At 37.6% G+C, this 18658-nt stretch overlaps 2 protein-coding genes across 5 annotated transcripts; one reads left to right on the top strand and one right to left on the bottom strand.

Annotated features, from left to right (window-relative positions):
• The first annotated feature begins 394 nt into the window (after positions 1-394).
• Positions 395-7148, top strand: LOC131365887 (proteasomal ubiquitin receptor ADRM1-like). Its single transcript, XM_058409801.1, has 10 exons — positions 395-552; positions 3220-3429; positions 3579-3695; positions 3783-3903; positions 4371-4457; positions 4626-4707; positions 5500-5747; positions 5874-6031; positions 6681-6783; positions 6875-7148. The coding sequence occupies exons 2-10, from the start codon at positions 3220-3222 to the stop codon at positions 6976-6978; spliced, it is 1230 nt and encodes a 409-aa protein (XP_058265784.1). The 5' UTR covers positions 395-552; the 3' UTR covers positions 6979-7148.
• A 138-nt stretch (positions 7149-7286) lies between these two features.
• Positions 7287-18470, bottom strand: cables2a (Cdk5 and Abl enzyme substrate 2a). 4 transcript variants are annotated; one of them, XM_058409797.1, is made up of 9 exons: positions 17943-18470; positions 16015-16107; positions 12630-12707; positions 11925-12015; positions 11016-11184; positions 10818-10915; positions 10370-10476; positions 9594-9798; positions 7287-8987 (listed from the first exon to the last, which is right to left on the bottom strand). In XM_058409797.1, exons 1-9 carry the CDS (start codon positions 18452-18454, stop codon positions 8847-8849), a joined length of 1494 nt encoding a protein of 497 aa, XP_058265780.1. In that variant the 5' UTR covers positions 18455-18470; the 3' UTR covers positions 7287-8846. The 4 variants fall into 4 exon arrangements, with proteins under 4 accessions (XP_058265780.1, XP_058265779.1, XP_058265782.1 ...); XM_058409796.1 differs by having other exon boundaries at positions 10818-10918; XM_058409799.1 differs by lacking the exon at positions 12630-12707 and having other exon boundaries at positions 10818-10918.
• Positions 18471-18658: the final 188 nt, after the last annotated feature.

Genomic DNA, 18658 nt, shown 5'->3' on the forward strand with positions numbered 1-18658 from the left:
AGGCCATACACTCCTTTACTGCAGAAAGGATCAGAGTAAAACTTTTATAATATATTTCTAATAAATTGATGTGCTATTTTTTATACTTTACATTAAGAAGCATTTACAAAGAAAGAGTGAAAATGTAATGTAATAAGGATAAATAATTATGTGTAAATACCTAATATAAATCTAATAAGGAATTGTGTAAAGCAGGAAACTAGGAATAAGTTAGAATCTTTTGGAAGAAAGAAAATTTATTCTTGCATTATATTTTTGTTTCATTTGTTAAGTAGAAGAAAACTAAAAACTATATTCTGACCCAGAAACACTAGTTTTGTGCTGTACACGTGGGACTGACTGTTCTTCATTACTCTCTCGGACACCATGACCATGCACGTTTGGCCAACCGCACTTATATGGCGTTTGAATGACAAGCGAAGTAGCCAATCAGAGCTCAGACAGAGAGGTCGGTTGACCAATCATGTGGCACACCCTGCTCACTTTTAGTTCCTGCCAGGTTTGTCGTCTTCTCCGTTCGAGTAATTGTGTAGCATTTGAGTCGAAAGAAATGTAAGTTATTTTATCCAATTATTCTATATTATATACAGTACTAACTGTTTCGGGCGTGATACGTGATTTAAAAAAAAAATGAAATTCAATAGGTTTGTCCGAAAATATCAATTCGGAGTCAATAGCAGTTCTGTAGTTAGGCTAGCCAGTGCTAGCATCGGTGATTTATCCAGGCAGCTATTAGCCAGCACTCTTTTTATATTTACTAAGCGGTCACGTTTACTAAAATAATACGCTGTTTATGTTTACTAAGCAGAAACGTTTATATATAACAATAAATTATTTATATGTATCACAGTTTGAAGATAGCAGCAGTTGTTTTTCTAGCAAATACTATTTCCTGTATAGAATGCATATTAGCCATTAGCTCACGGTTCACTGCCTGCGGTTTATGTTTAGAAACACTAAATCTACATATCTACTTCTTTTCCCCTGAGGTTTATTCCATTATCAAGATTTTAGTACATTTTTCTCACGTATAAACTTAACAAGTGAGAACTTAATGTACATCATGACGTCACAAAGAACTTATTGTACACCATGACGCGTCCAAGTGTATAAGCAGGAAATTTAATTTTGACGCACGAGCGTTTGTGTGTGTGTGTGTGTATATGTGTATATATATATATATAATGTGTGTGTGTGTGTGTGTGTGTGTGTATATATATATATATATATATATAATATATGTGTGTGTGTGTGTATATATATATATATATATATATAGTATTGGGTATTTTCAGATGCTTGACCTCAATAATAAGTCAGCAACATAATAAATTGCACCTGGCTGTTGGATATTAAATATAAACCGGATTTATTGTAAATTATACTTGCTTTCAATCAAAACCTTTTTATATAAATGCATCTCCTCGTGGTTTGAGGAAAACTTTCTGTCATGACTAATTAAGCATTAACATCAGCATTCCAAATCTCTTATGCTATAACTACATGCGCTATATTGCCAAAGGTTTTGGGACACCCCTCCAAATCATTCATTTCAGTGGTCTGGCTTGTCCCCTTAGTTCCAGTGAAAGGAACTCTTAATGCAGCTACCAAGACATTTTGGACATGCTCCCAGTTGTGTGTGAACCTTCTGATGATGACCCCTTCCTGTTCCAACATGACTGCTCACCAGTGCACAAAGCAAGGTCCATAAAGACATGGATGAGCGAGTTTGGTGTGGAGTCCTGACCTCAACCTGATAGAACACCTTTGGGATGAATCAAAGCAGAGACTGTGAGTCAGGCCTTCTCGTCCAACATCAGTGCCTGACCACACAAATAACACTTCTAGTGAAATGGTCAAAAAATTCCCATAAATGCACTCCTAAACCTTGTGGAAAGCCTTCCCAGAAGGGTTGAAGCTGTTATAGCTGCAAAGTCATGTGTATGTAAAGGCAGATGTCTCAGTTTTGGCTTGGCTTACAGTCTTCACTCTAATTCATCCCAAAGGTGTTCTATCGGGTTGAGGTCAGGACTCTGTGAAATTCTTCCACACCAGACTCACTCATACATGTCTCTGTGAACCTTGCTTTGTGCACTGGTGTGCAGTCATGTTGGAACAGGAAGGGGTCATCCCCAAACTGTTCCCACAAAGTTGAGGGCATGAAATTGTCCAAAATGTCTTGGTATGCTGAAGCATTAAAAGGTCCTTTCACTGGAACTAAGGGGCAAAGCCCAACACCAGAAGTCAATCATTTGGAGAGGTGTCCCAAAACTTTTGGCAATATAGTGCATTTGACTAATTTGTATGTGCATGGTTTAGTCATTTGTTATTTGCATATCAAATTTGTGTTATAAATAAGGAATATTTTTGTAGACAGGGTTTTCAGAACAGAATCAAATTTCTAATAGAATGTTTAGAGTTTTAACAGAAAAGAAAACCAGAATTGAGTTATTTCTCTGTGTGTGAGTGGGACAAACATTGTTGATCAGTAATTGATTTTAGAGAAATTTGGTGATTGGCCATTTGATGAGCATAGTTATGTGTAACGGGAGCTTATTCAGGCTTTACACACTGCTGGTGAGTCAACCGAACCTGATTTCTCAACTCGTATAACTGTCAGCTGTGATGTGAGCTGCAGAGTCATATTGAGTTTTGAGCTAACATCTGCTCAAAAAGATTTGCCAATGGACCCTATTATTTTTTTTCCAAATCTAGTGACAGGCACTAATTTGCTAAGACTGTGAGTGTCTCTTCTACAACAGAATGTTCCACAAAATCACCAAGTGATGTATAATAGTGTTCACAGTACATGCAGCTGTCATTCAGGCATTTTTTTTTCTGAAACCTCGTGCTAAGATGCCACTGGATTATCACTCGTTCAGAATGATAATGATTGCTGGCGATTATCTGGAGCATTGTTAGAACCTGGAGCAAATGCATGCTGCCATTCAGGTAGAAGTTGCACAAACATCCTGCAACAGCACACCTCTAAATACTGCTCTTCAAGACGACAGACTCCATGTAGACTGGCTCATCACCTTGGCAATGTAACAAGAAATAGCAGCACAGTTATTGAGTCTAGAACTGGCTTGATATACAGTTCAAACTGCATTGATGAATTTGCTAATTTTGTATGGTCGAATTGGTGGTGTATAGTTGATCCCGCTCTTTTAGTCCTAATTCTGTTTTTATACAAAGCTTTTTGCTGTCTCACTTCAGATGTCTTCGGGGGCTTTATTTCCAAGTTTGGTGTCTGGGTCACGTGGCTCATCCAGCAAATACCTGGTGGAGTTCCGTGCTGGGAAAATGAGCTTGAAAGGAAGCATTGTGACCCCTGACAAACGCAAAGGTCAAGTCTACATTCAGCAGACCGACGACTCACTTATTCACTTCTGCTGGAAGGACAGGACAACTGGAAACGTGGAAGATGTTAGTATTGAGCTCTGTAGTACAGTTTTTGAATAATACTAATAGCTACATGCTAGTAGATGATGTGTGTGTGTGTGTGTATATATAATTATTAGTGCATTAATGAACACTAAAAATTCATGCATTTGAGGTTTATTTATATTTTAAAGGATTTGATTATTTTTCCGGATGACTGCGAGTTCAAGAGAGTCAGTCAGTGCACAACTGGACGTGTCTATGTGCTGAAGTTTAAAGCAGGGTCCAAGCGGCTCTTCTTTTGGATGCAGGTGTGTGATCTGGTACTTATTTGGCTTTTCCTTTATACTACTGAGGAGAGCAAAAAGCTAAATAAAAGCACAATTCTGTTTTTCTAGGAACCTAAAACTGATAAAGATGATGAGTACTGCAGGAAAGTAAATGAGTACTTGAACAATCCACCCATACCTGGTTCCCTTGGTGGTGGAGGCAGCAGTCATGAGCTTTCAGCCCTAGGAGGTATTTATGCAAACACACACAATTCTCGTTATTTAAATGCAGTGGGTGCTTTTCCCCCGAATCACCCAGATTATGGCTATTAAATTGGTGATCTGGGAATGGGGTACATTTATTAAAGGCTCTTGAATTTATTTTAATCAGCTAATAAATAAGAAATGGATTTTCTGCTTACATCAGTAAAACTAGTTGATTACAAAGATGATGACCGCGTCTCGCTATTATTCAACTGAAACAAAACAACAAGTAACAAATGCAGCATGTATATGCAAATGTGGTGTGAAATGTAAAAGAGTGAAATGTATATGAGGATGTATTCTGTGATTGGAGAAGGGAAATATATTTGTATGGTTGTTGATGCAGTATTTTCATGCATCATGCTGCAGCTGTTTTTGTAATGTGGCCTCCACAGTGAGCTAGAGCCTTTGTTTAAAGATTGTGGAAACAAACTCCATGTCTTCTTTCCAAAGGTGAAGGTGGCCTGCAGAGTCTTCTGGGTAATGTGAGTCATAATCAATTGATGCAGCTGATAGGACCAACTGGACTTGGTGGACTTGGTGAGTTACTGTACTCATCCTAAACATATTCATAGAGGTCTGGTATGGGCATTTCTTGTGTGTTCATCATGATAGAAAGGTTAAATATGTTAAAAGCACAACATACTACAGTAAAGACAGGTGGGCCCTTGTGACTGAGACAAAAAGTCTTCTTGTTTCCTGTGCTAGGGGGCCTTGGGGCTTTAGCTGGACCAGGACTTGCCAGTCTGCTGGGAGGCAGTGTTCCAGCAACAAGCAGTTCATCTTCCAGGTAAAACCTGGAGATAAATAGTACATTACATGCATGAGTCAGTTATTCATCACAAAGCAAATTATTCACTAGCCAATATCAATCATTCAGAAACTACAGTGAAACTAATAATAAAGATTTTTAGAAGAGTGAGTAATGTGAATCCTGAGGGTTCATAAGGGTTAATGACTTGCAGGCATAACAACCAGTTAAACATTAAAAGGTAAAGGTAGACTATGAATTATAATTATTGCAGGCATAATTAAGAATGAACCTAATTCTCTATTTAAGGGTCAGTCTGTTCTAGTCCACAATGCAGTAACAAAAGTCCAAGGGACAGAGCTGGACCTAATGTGACTCTCAACCCCTGAGACATTGTTCCATGTTGTACAAAAGATACACATATTCAGTTTTGAAGACACACAGAGTTGTCTCCACCCCATGATAACTCCTCCAATCAATACCCCATACTTTTTGTTTAATTATTGACTAGACTTTAGAATGGACAAGACGCATCATCTAAGGCAGTCTGTCTCATGGCGCAATAAATATAGACCAAAATGTGTCAGTGCAGAACAAAAAAATTGTTCAGGATTTATGTGGATGTAGCAATTAAACTACAAATTAGGTCTAAGACTTTTGTGTATAAACTAATATTAATTAGCATTCCAGATATCTCAGTAGAACTTTTATTTTGTAGTCTAGCTTGGGTAGTCATATTTTATTGTTTTTAAGTTAACTGATAAGTAAGATGCGTCACCTGCTTCATGAACTTCTAAATGAATTAAAATGAAATTTCCTCCTTTTGACAAGCTCTCGCAGTCAGTCCACGGCTGTCACCCCTTCCTCCACATCAGCAGCTACCCGTCTCAACTCTTCTCAAGTTCCGACCACTCCCACTACCCCTTCAGCCACCACTGGAGCCTCACCTGTGACCACACCTACCACTCCTGCAGCCCCTGCTCCTTCTGCCGGGGCCACTAGCCCCACCCAGCCTATCCAGCTCAGCGATCTGCAGAATATCCTGGCCACCATGAACGTTCCTGCGGCTGGGCAAGGAGGTGAGGGTTGCATAACAAATTCAGCGTTTCAAGGAACAGGTGGTTGGTTTTTGAGCCATCTGCTGCCCACGAAGAGAATTACAAATGCAATAAAAACACTAATGTACTCATCTTGTCTTTAAACAGTTGATCTTGCCAGTGTTCTAACACCAGAAATCATGGCACCGATCCTGGCAAATGCAGAGATTCAGCAGCGACTGCTTCCCTTCCTTCCATCTGGGGAGTCTCTTCCTCAAAGCACTGATGAACTCCATAACACGCTCACCTCACCACAGTTTCAGCAGGTCAGATTATTACATGGATCATGTATTTCCATGGCAAAGATATTTTATGAAAGGAAGAGGCCTCTATGTGTAGATAGATAGGTAATGCTCGATCTTGCCCAGTAACCTGAAGCTATCTTTGGTCTTAGGAAGATGTAGTGTAGGGTAACAGTGTACATTAGATTTGAGACAAATTAATTTCTTAATAAATCAGTATTTTTGACAGTAAAGTACATTTAATTACTATTTAATGTGCAGCAGGTTTCATGTTGTAAATGTGGCACTTATTAATCAAATGCCTATATTTATATGATCATATTTAGCCTCTTGCTAGATATGTATTGTTTCCTTCTAATCAATATGTTTAGTAAATAAGTCAATTTAAAGTACTTACACAAGCTGCAGTAGGTTTTTTTATTCCTTTATGCCCTCTATTAAAATGTTGTTTTCAGTTACTTGCTTTAGTTGGCTAAAATACTTTGCTTGGATTGTATCCAGACTGCTGTTGACCAATTATCAATTCTTATTTAAGAAAATATTATTTATAGTTATTATAAAAGGTTGAGCTCAATTAACCTTGCAGTTTAGTTTCCTTGTTTTTCCACACCTACAACAGCGGATTAATATACAATCTGAACAAACGTTTCCCTCTGTTGATATTTCTGTGCAGGCTATGAGTTTGTTCAGCAGTGCTCTAGCATCAGGACAGTTAGGACCCCTGATGAATCAGTTCGGGTTGCCCTCAGAAGCTGTAGATGCAGCCAACAAAGGAGGCAAGTATGCACCGCTTTCACCAGTACAGGTGTGCCTAACCAGAGTGTTATATACATGCACAGACTTACATCGCTGTAATATGTTTTACAGATGTAGAAGCATTTGCCAAGGCTATGGAAGGTGAAACTAAACCTGAGCAAGAAGGAAAGCCTAAGGACAAGAAAGATGATGAGGAAGACATGAGCCTTGATTAGTTCAACCTTGATTTTTGTGTATAATTTCACTCACATTTAACTTCATTTCTTTTCTTACATATAGCTCCAAAAACAAGACATCTCTTTGTCTAAGTTAATTTAGTAATTGTCTTTACACATAATCAGTGCTGGGATTAAATAAATAAATTACAGGCAGGTGATTAAAATCATTCTCCACGCTGTGTGTCTGGTTTGTCAGTTACTCTGGTTGAAGAAAAGACAAGAGTAATAGCTGATAATTCAGCATATTTAATAACTTGCCCAAACAAGTTGAACAGATAAAATATATATATTTATAAACATTACATCCATACAGCACAAAACATTTTGGCATCATACAGAAACTAAACTACCACTTCATTTCCCATTTAAAAATGTCTTTTTGGCAAAATACACAAAAAATACAGACATGTGCTCAGAGTTATTCTCTTCGTGCAACATCTCACAGTGTCATACAGTATCAGACCACGTGACATCCAACAAAAGGTTAGACTGTCTGAGGTGTTTTACTATTTCCAAAGCTGGTGACAAACTATTGTGGAGTCAAATGTTGATGTGCAGAAGACTATTTAAATGGCATGGCAGCAAAGTGATCAGTGTAACAAACAAGGCACTTCATGCTGCAATAAAAATATTTAGGTTAAAAAATAAATAGCTGTTTCTAAATGATTCATAACAAGAGTTTAAAGTTCTCTTGTTAAAAAAAAACAAAACGCACTAGACGCAAAAATTCACAAAGGTTTAAGACAGGTTCGCAAAGAGTGTTCACAATAGCAAGAAACCCTCCCTGAGAGAAAAAGTGTAAGACAACATCTATCACAGTCAATTCTTGACAAATGTCCGTACCTTAAAATACAACTGAACTTGTGTAAGTTCAAAGGAAAATAAATTATGGCATATTATTCAGTGTTGCAGCCTCAACTACTGTGGACTAGGCTACAACAACTGTCGTCGTTCCAAATAAAAATAAGTGAGACTATGTACAGCATACAGTACACTCACACATTGCACCAAATGCAGTATGTCACAGTACAACACAAACGGATCACTGATGGTTTTACGTTACTCAACATACCACAGTTCATAAACAGTGATTTATCTTTTGCCATACAGTGTTTGGACTAACCACCAAACCCCTATGGTGATTATATACACACACAGAGCACAGCTACGTCCACAGTGAAGCTTTTCTTCATGCAATTTGTACCGTTTTTAAAAACTATGCAAATTTCCTTTGTGCAATAGAATAATTAGCATTAATAACTCTTAATTACAAGCTGGTCTGATTTAATTGGCACTCTTGTATCTAAAGCTACAGAACGTTTCAACATCAAAATCACATACACTGCTCACGCAACATTTCATCTACATAAGGGGGAAAAAAAAAGAAAGAAAAAAAAGAGACAAAACCATATAACCAGGGAACACATGGAACATCTGATGAGGATGGCACAAATAACGTGCCTGGAAAATGTCACCTCTAACATAGAGTCATTTTCAGAATATGCTTGACAAAATACACACTCCACATACACTAACTACCTTAAGTTAGGAAAATACAGTCAGTCTCCAAACGTATGATATTGACAGAATCTATAAATATACAGCTGTATTGATAAATATGGTTTAAAAATAAAAAGAAAATCACATTAAAAAAAAAGTCATAAGTAAAAACACTGGGGGGGGGGTATATAAAGTTAAATAAATTTCCACCTCCAGAACTAACCAGCACACCAAACATGAGGGTTGTACTACATGGAAGACTGAAATTTAATACAGTCACATGAGTGAATATATTAAGGTCAGTAGAGTCCTGTGTTTAACTGCATTTGTTTAGGGTTCAGAAGCTGAAGGGTCTTTCTCCGGTTCTACACCTGCTGCACCAGCCTGCGATAGTGTGGCATGACCTTACTGTCCGGGAGGTAGAGAGCCATTTCCAGTGCAACCAGGACGGGGAACTCCAGGGGAATGAGCTCCCGACGACTTATTCGAAAACGCTCCTCTAGCTTCTGCTCACCAGGACAGAGACAAAGAAGGAGCAAATTAACTAATTACTATAAATATATGTGATATACATATTTGAAAGACATGTGTTTCTATATATATATATATATATATATAGATAGATAGATAGAGATAGATAGATAGATAGATAGATAGATAGATAGATAGATAGATAGATAGATAGATAGATAGATAGATGTAATATATATTAGGTATTTTATTATACATAATAAATATATACAAGTCCACATTTCTAACAACTAATGTTAATGAACTCAAGCAAATCTTTCCAAACAAGGACTTGACAGCTTTTACAGCCCGCTGTCACTCTATCTGTATGTTCACAGTCATAAATATTGCTTAAATTATGTTCTATTCAATTAGCCTAACAGACTGTAATTACAGTAGTGGGTGTGAACGTAATTAACTGTTCACGTTGCAGGATCCTGTAAATAAGGGCCATGTAAATAAACAGAGGAAGGTGTAAATGCAGGTGCGACTTGTTTACAATGAAATAAGAGCGGATCAAAATGACAAGGATTAATATTCAAGGAGAAAGAGCCAGTATTCAACCTGCCATAAACATTTGTATCTGGACAAATGCCACTTACATCTATCAGCTGTTTGACCTCCAGTTTCTTGAGGTCACTGCTGATCTTGGCTGCCAGCAGCACACACACCGCAGATACCAGTTTTCTGTTGGGCTTGTTCAGTCGACCCTGCAGAACCAACTTCTCAAAGTACACATAGGCCATCGCTATAGTAACTGGCTGTAGACCACACTCCTCGCTCACTGCACGCATGTCTCTTTTCAAGCTGAGTGTCAGGAAACAGTCAACCACAAGTCATGGAGGTATTAGAAGAGTTACATTAATAGCTTCAAAACAAAGAAAAAGGTTTAAGTGAAACTTTTTTTTATCCAGCTTTTACTAGTTGATTAATTCGGTCAATTCCAACAGAATCGGCACTCCAACATTCACTTTATTATTATTATTTTATTTGATCCACTTTATTATTATCTTTTATTTAAAGAAATGCTTATTATTATTATAGAAAGTATGATGGCCTTCCTCACAGGGTTACTGGCTGCTTTCCTCCCACTTCCCAAAACACTTGCTTGTAGGTGAACTGATAACTTGAAATTGCCCCAGATGTGAATATGTGAGAATGTGTTTGGGTTGTCCTGTGATGGACACCTGGATAGGTTCAGACAACATTTGACTAGGATACGGTGCATACTAAAGATGAATGAATGATAAGCTCAGTAAGCAGGTATACTCTATTGTACATTATCCTTTCTATTAGAAGGTGCCAGTAATTCTGAAGTGATGGAAAAATCTTCTCTATATGTGTAGGTACATTTAAACCAGTTATCTCTGCAGCTTACCTTCTAATCTTGCTCAATGTCAGCTTAATATGGGGAAATTTTTCCTTGAACGTTTCATTCATGTCCTTCTTCAGGTCAGATGGTTTTACATATTCAATAACAGTTGTCTGAAAGAGACACACACATGTTTGTTTAAGATTTGAATCAGATAGACTTCATGGGTAAAATGCAAGCAGTTACTGTCAATAGATAATCTGGTTTACAGTGTGTACAGAGATCATTTTACTGACTATAAGCCACTGCACTGTGGGGTTTATAATGTGTGCCTCTAGCTAAGCCTTGTAGCACTTTCCTCATCATATGACCCGTTGATGAAGTCACAAGAGTACATACTAAATTGCTAAAAGCATAAGAAATTACTGTGCCCTCTGTACTTATTAATTATACATGCTTATAATTAGGTACATTGCCTTAAAAGACATGAGTGCCTCAAAATCAAAATGCTCACCACATAAGAGCCAAAGATTAAGACCCTCTTGTGTTTCCCACATGGCCACTGAGGATCACTTAGTAGATTAGGGTCATAATCTGACAACTCGTCCACACCTGCTGAAGTGACAGACATGATGAGCTTCATTTGACATATTTTTGCATATAACAACTGTGAGGGTGGTTGCTATATTGTTTCGGTGTATTAGTAACACACCAGCTTCTTGTCCGACGTTGCTGCACAAACGTTGATGACAGAAGTTCTTCTGGTTGTTTATCCAGTTACGGGACGCTGGTGTCTGTACCGTGGTGGTATCCAGTGGGACGTTGCTTTTCTGCCTGACCAGGGCATTGGTAGGAAGTAGGAACCGGGCATAAGATACTGTCTGCAACAAACACGCAAACACACAAGAAGCCATCTGTGAACACTTCAGAACTGTTGAATGTCAGCACTTGGACTTCTAAAATGACCTGCAGTCACCTGCACCTGTACATCCTGGGTTACGTTAGTCTAACATGTTAAACGTTTTGTAAAGCTGTCTGCTTCAACTGTAACAAAACCTTCGCTTTGAGAAAGATGCTACATCAGTGTTACAAATATTTACCTTTAATTAAGGAATATTTGTTGAATTAGTCAAATCCTAATGAATCGTGCTTTACGCTAGATTGAGCTAAATACTTTGTGTTTTTAACAGCAAATCAAATAAAATGAGCAGCACAAAAATGTGACATTATCCATGAAAGGTACATTAAAACTGTTCTTTGGTGCAAATATTGACATCTTTAATCGCCTGTAGACTCAAACCTGTTACCACTTTACCTTTGCACTATGCTATGATCGAACCTGTACCACTGATATTGACCCAAGCCATAATTATATATAAAGCCAGTTTTATTAAATCAATAACACAAACACTAATGTCTGGTATGATAAAAGCAGGTCTATAAAAATGTTTTGAAAATATGGTCACAAAATTATTTAATAACAGTACAGTCAGGATCCATGGGAAGCAGCAAGCTGTATGAAAAACTTACTGCCAAAACATGCAGGCAAGATGATCTATATAAATATGATCATGGTTTGCTTTATAAAATACCATGATCATAAATAAAATATCCTTCTTACCTTCCCTAAAGCCCCCAGTTCCACACCCTCCAATACAGGAACTGTATCAGCTGCTCCGCCGGATGGGTTCCTCTGTCTCTGGGCCTCTTCACTACATTCGATGGATATCTAGTTAGTCATCTGTACTCATAATCATCACCATATTGCATAGTAGTGCTCAGTCCAGTGCAGACACAGTGAGAGTTACTAAATAAAGAAACTGTGTTGTTCATCTGAAATAAAATTCACTGCTGGGGCTTGTCTCATGCTGACAACTTGCTTGGAAGGCATTATTATATGCATGTATGTATATATATGTATGTATGTAAATGATGAAAATGGAGAATGTATGAAAGATGGACAAATACATGAAACTAATTCTGAACGACAAAAAAAAAAAAAGCTTTGGAGAAGGAGCTTCACACGGACAATAGTGCATAATATAACTAAATGCTTCAAGGGATCATTTTATACCTGCACTGTCTAATCACACTGGGGATGTAATAGAATCCAGAAAAGTCCTAGATGTCAGGATCAATATCTGCAATACCCAGCTGGAGATAGCTTTATGAAATATCTCATTATGTGGTATGTTCCATTAAAAAGAAAAACCCTTAAAATGGTTTATTTTGGGAAGTAAACCTAGCCTGTGGGATAACTGATTTGTCAAACCCTGTAATAAAAAAAAGAAGAAAAAGTGTTCTGTGGCTGTGTGCAGTTTAGTACCTGATGTGAAAGCTCTCCCCATAGGGCAGTACAGAGAAAGCAGCACACAGAGATCGTTTGGCACAGATCACAACAATCCTGTAGGATACACACACAGCAAATACACACAGAACACACCATCAGTGCCGGTGCTTTAATGCAGCATCAGCTGACCCAAATCTCAATGTAACTAAATCTACAATTCAATCTAGAATTAAACGCAACATACTGCTATTGAGTGATGTGTTCGTGTGTCGGTTTTTGAAGGCAGGTCCAGGTTATACATGATCATTGAAAGAGTCGTTCAAATACAGAGTGAGCCAACCCAAACTCGGCCAAAAACAAAGACACTCAACATTGTGTCTTTAAGGTGAAGTGAGGACTAGCAAAATTTTCGCTAATTAAAATAAATACACTATAATCTGGTCACTGCACCTATTTTATTACAACTTGTACCATGGATGGGCAAATTACTAACAAACACTTTACGACAAGATTGATAGATTATTTCTGTGTAAAAAATAAATAAATAAAAAATCACACACAATGGGGCATGTTGTGGAAAATAATCATTGATGGAGTGATTATTATCCTATAACAGCAAGCATTTATTCTCTTGTCCCCAATCAATTTTCCACCACAATTTTTTAATTATTAAAACTAAATTATTATTATTATTATTATTAATGAAAGTAAAACCTTTCATCCATTTATAGCTACAATTATTGTCATAGAACATCCAACTTCTCATGTTATCAAGAAACCAGAAATCTCACAGCCCTCTATTCTGAAGACTTTCCCATGAAGAAAACTCTGAATGCTAGAAAGCACTGACACTGGAGACTCCTTCCAAAAAAATTTCACTATATCAGCACCTGCACATCTTTTTAATCCATTTATATGGATTATGTGTATACGTGCTACATAAATGTCCAGTAACAGTTAACAGTAACATATCAGATCAAGTTAATGGCAACTAAAATAACTAAAATTAAATAAATGAACAAACGAATGAACAAATGACTATGATTAATGAACAAATGAACACAATTAACTAGAAAACTTTAAACATATATTAAATAGTAAAAAATATTACATACTGAGCAAGGTAAAAACCTAAGTTTAATATATTAGAATGAGTTTATTCGAGTGTGAACCTGTCGGCCTTGCTGCCAGCACTACTGTCAAAGATATACTGATCTGACCAATCACAATAAAGAGTTCAGTGGCACTGTGGTACAACATTTGATTTCAGTTCTTTCCTGGTGGGATGTCCTACGTTCTGTCCACTTTTCATTAGTAAGGTGAATCGTTAAAAAAGCAGTCCAGACTTTATTAATGGACTTCACTGAAAGTTAGCTCATCTAATTGTGTAGAATTAGATAAAAAACAAGAACATGAGACTTGGGCAGTTGCCTGCCTGTTAGGTGTATAAATCTATGATTCATTCACCCCTATATAGTACTAATCGTTAGTATTGTACGTGTGTGCCTACTCATTGTGAAAAAGAAAACTCATTTGCAGTTAAGTAGGGACTCATGCAGTCCTTTTTTGGTCAATTCTGCCCTACTGCCCACTCTCTAACACTTGCTGACTCACCTGCTGCCTTAAGTGGGGAAACCAGTCACTGTATATCAATAAGCCATGCCGCAATGCCATTTTAAAAAGTCTGGCTCAACCTGCAGGCTTAGCCAAACATCGAAAATTTCAAAAACCCTTAGAAGTGAGAGGGGATGGGACTTAAGTATCCATCTATCTATCCATCCATCCATCTATGCATCTATCAAAAAACATTCCAGCAGTGACTCTTTAGTATACAGCTGGATGAGTAAGGACACAAAATCGCACTATCCAGTGTTTCCCAAAAGAAGAGGAGTTCCCTTTTTGAGTCTACTTTCCCCAAGTTTCTTCCTCATATTCTCTCGGGTCCGTTTATGCTTGCCACAATCAGCTCTGGCATGCTCATTAGGGGGCATCTAAATCTGGATATCTATAAAAGCTGCTTGCTTAAAAAAATTATTTTAATTGAAATAAAACTTGTTTGATGATACCTCTATTTGCACCACAGTGCTGTTGAATTCCTGAATATATTACGTGGCAATATCACAAACCATTGTTTTTAAATTATATAATTATAGGCCTAAAATTGTACAATACCATATTTAATTCTTAAATCTGATTGGTCAGAAGTCAAATACATTTTTTTGGTTTCTAGAGGAAATGCTTATTCACAGGAACTGGCACTATAATCTGATGTGAATAAAACACAGATTTTTAAAATGTGTTGCTATTAAACACAAAATGTGTAATAACTGAATCATTTTTTTTTATAAAGACACTGTCATTTAACATTTATAAAAGCCTTGAGTGGCAATGTTCTGTATTTAGGACTGAGGACTTTCTGGTTTCTTTAGAACCGGACACATTTTCTTATTGACTTCAGTAGAGAACAACAGGGAAGCTGGTAAAAGGAGGACTGCAATAATGGAACAGGAACTAACTAGATCTGTGGATGTTCCACAACAATAAATGTCAGTGTAAAGTGATAATATATATTATGATGTTTCATTATTACATTGACAACTGAATTGTTATCAAATTACTAAGGCTTAAGAGAAATTAAAAAAATAACATCCTGGCCTTCATCACAGCAGCCTGTTGTTAATTATTATTTTCATATGTAACAGCATACCCAGCATGTTTTATTCCTTACTTAAATGTCAGAAATCGTCCAACAAATTACAATTTCCAGGCACAGACTACGTAGTTAGCAAAAGTGCTTGTTTGTTGCTAAGAGGTTTGAAAATGCAAAATGTAAAGCAGCATGTCAGCAGTTTGTGACAGAGTGAGCTGGGTGAAGATGAACGACACATTAGGCAATGCTGTTTGGCTGGAGAGATGGAGGACAGTCAAAGCTGTGAGACTATCTTGTGTAATATGCATATAATTTTTGCATTTTTAGAAAAGGTTGTTAAAAAAAAAAAAACAGATTTGTGAATCAGTGAAAAAGGTTTGATGGACAAGAATTAGAGAAAAGCCAGCAGAAAGATAGCGAAAGTAAGAAGGAGAAGACAAAAAAGAAAAGAAGTGGAAAATGCTGATTGTGAACTAGTGTGGGTTGGTATGAGACAGATAAATACAGGGTTTGTAGTGATCTAAGAACTGTTCGTCATACATAATAGGATTTAAATGTTGTGGGCAGCATTGACTGCACTTTTCTCAGGCACACAAAGTACAAGAGCATTAAACAGCAAATGAGTTCACACACTGCAAAACACCTTATCTAATCAAGTGCAAATTTCCTGAATCTAGCCGAATGGGATTTTGTTGAAAAAAATTAAATGCGAATACAGATTTGCTCATTCCTAATATAGTCTTCTGTGCTTTCTCACACACTCTGACTCACCTACTGCCTCGAGTGTCATATTGCCGCATGTTCTTGATGAAGTGCACCTTCTTATACACGACGGGCCCAGGAGACCCTGACTGATTACGTGTCCTGCAACAAAACGGCAAAGATAACTCAATTAATAAACATACTAATAAATTACAATCATTATCATAAGAAAAGTTCATGGCTGGCATTTAACCTTTAAATTCAATGATAGATGTAAGAAAGGATGCAGATAACTTTCACTTGTCATCTAGGTTCTTAACAATTACTATTATTAAAAAAGCTTGTATTATTTTTCTAAAGCATTTAAAAATCTACCACCTACATTGTCATGGAAAATTTGTTAAACTGAAACATCGTCATATGTATGATTACAAACACACTCAAACTGTCAGAAAATACCTGCTGGACTTGTTATTACCTAAGGGCAGCACAAACTCCATTGATCATTTCCTGTCATGGATCATGTGACTCCTTTAAAAGGTTAACGAACACAGCTTGTATTGACAAATTTGTAGACTTATATCACCAAAATAAGATGATGAACCCCCTGAACCAAGATCTTAAACTGAAGATGCTTGTGATGTATTATACAAGACCCTTACATAAAGACTCGATTGCCTCATCTTGAATAAAGCATAGAAGAAAAACAATTTAGGAGAACTCTCAGCTGAAAGCAGGAAGTTAGGCTGAAACTTAAAGTGGCCTGATTTATTGGTTCCCTTTAAACTACTGTCAAACCTCAGAATGACTCATGTCCTATAATTTCAGAGCTGATAAGGTGACTCTGGTGTCAGCACAAATCAAACGGCTTCACTGATTTAGTCAATCTTCTAACTAAATATCACTGGATCCCAATCCCACTTTTCTATTTTTTTAAGACATACATATCAGAGCAGAAAATCAAGAGCAGAAAATCAATATCTGATAACGCTCTAATGCTTGTACTGAGTCTGAGCTGACACAGAGGAATGTTCCTGCTAACTTATGCAAAACACCAGTGGCATGATGGGGTGTGCTTTAAGTCACGAGTGCGTTCATGTCCGAGATGTGTGTTGAAACTTAACTTCACATTCATGGCATAATTGGTGTATATTTACATTTTCATTCGTGGAATTTAACAGACGTCCTTATTCCAGCACAAAAGTCCTTTGTAATCTCCATTAGCAAAATGACTTCATGTTAGTACAGTTAGATCAAAATCAACAAATGATGTCAAGCTAAAACCTTTGTAGCTTGAATCCCCCCCCCCTTCTAGTTTAACAGGGTAGCACTGGGCTGATACTTACAATAATTACTGTATCTGTACATTCCAAATTAACAGAAAACTTAACTAAAAAAAAATACAATCAAGGGAAATTTTATCTGGTACCATTAATTTATTCCAACAGTTTTCTTCCATAGAAGTAAAAATTGTGGCCAATGACTGACCTTCCAGATAACACCTGAGTATAAAACAAATTACTTATACACTGATACAATAATAATAATAATAATAATAATAATAAATGGAAAATTAAAATAAAATAGTTATTATATTAATATACAGTAATAATGGCAGCATTCCAAGTCTGTTAGCAGTATATACAGTATGAACTATCTCTCCTAAATGAACGTTTTGTTTCTCTAAATTGAAAATGAAACTCGTATAATCCCGGAAGTTGAGATTTTTCACTCTTAGATCTACATTTTTATAAAATCACAGGAAGAAAGTTTTCTTTGCTTGTCACTATTAGATAGATAGATAGATAGATAGATAGATACTTTTAGATGATGTACTCACACTTACTCATAGGTGTGACTAATCTAAAGCACAATGTTTCTGTTAAACACCTCTGTGTGTGTGTGTGTGTGTGTGTGTGTGTGTGTTGAAACGTGTGACGTTAGAAACGTGCCGTTTCTGTTACCGACTTGCCCGCCGTGATGAAGCAAACACTCACCGCTGACGGAGATCCGGTGGTCCGGAGTTAGCACCTGACACCACGGCCGGAGATTTAGCGATAATCGGATGCGGGTTTTGAGCTCCGGAGGTCGTAGAAACGGGTAATGCTACAGATGACAAAGGGTCCATTCTTCCGCTCTCCAAGGACACCTCACTGCTGTTTCCCCCTAGACTGAAAGCTGCTACCGCTGTCATGGGGAGAGGACCCGGGGGACAGGTGCTAGTCCTCGGTAAAGCAGTTCCACTGAACGGTGACAGCTGGCTGAAATTCCCGCAGCTGCTTGCCGTCGACACCGGGAGAGAAACCGCCGGTGGTCCGACTTCCACGGTTTGGTTCCAAGTTTCTCTGAGGCCATTATCGAGAGCGTAGACAGGCCGTCCGTCTAGAGAGATGTTATTCAAAAACAGCAGGGCCGCTTGTCTCCGGCGTGAATCTTTACTTTTTCGCGGATGTTCTTTGTGTGGCTTTGCTGTGGTACCGCCGTGTGCACCGCCAGCAGCCGCCGCCATTCTACAGAGCGCTGGCTGTGGCGCACGCGCACATGCATACTCAAGCCTTTTTTACTTAGTCAAACCATTAAGCCCCGCCCACTGATATCTAATTGGTCGATCTCACTTACACGCATGTAAATTACTAGCTGCTAGCCAATGGGCTGCGAGACGCCTGTGCTTGAATTCGCAGCAGTAGTACGATTATTTATAGGAACCAAAAGT

Source organism: Hemibagrus wyckioides, linkage group LG15, assembly GCF_019097595.1.
Source record: "Hemibagrus wyckioides isolate EC202008001 linkage group LG15, SWU_Hwy_1.0, whole genome shotgun sequence".
In the NCBI taxonomy this organism is placed as follows: Eukaryota; Metazoa; Chordata; class Actinopteri; order Siluriformes; family Bagridae; genus Hemibagrus; species Hemibagrus wyckioides.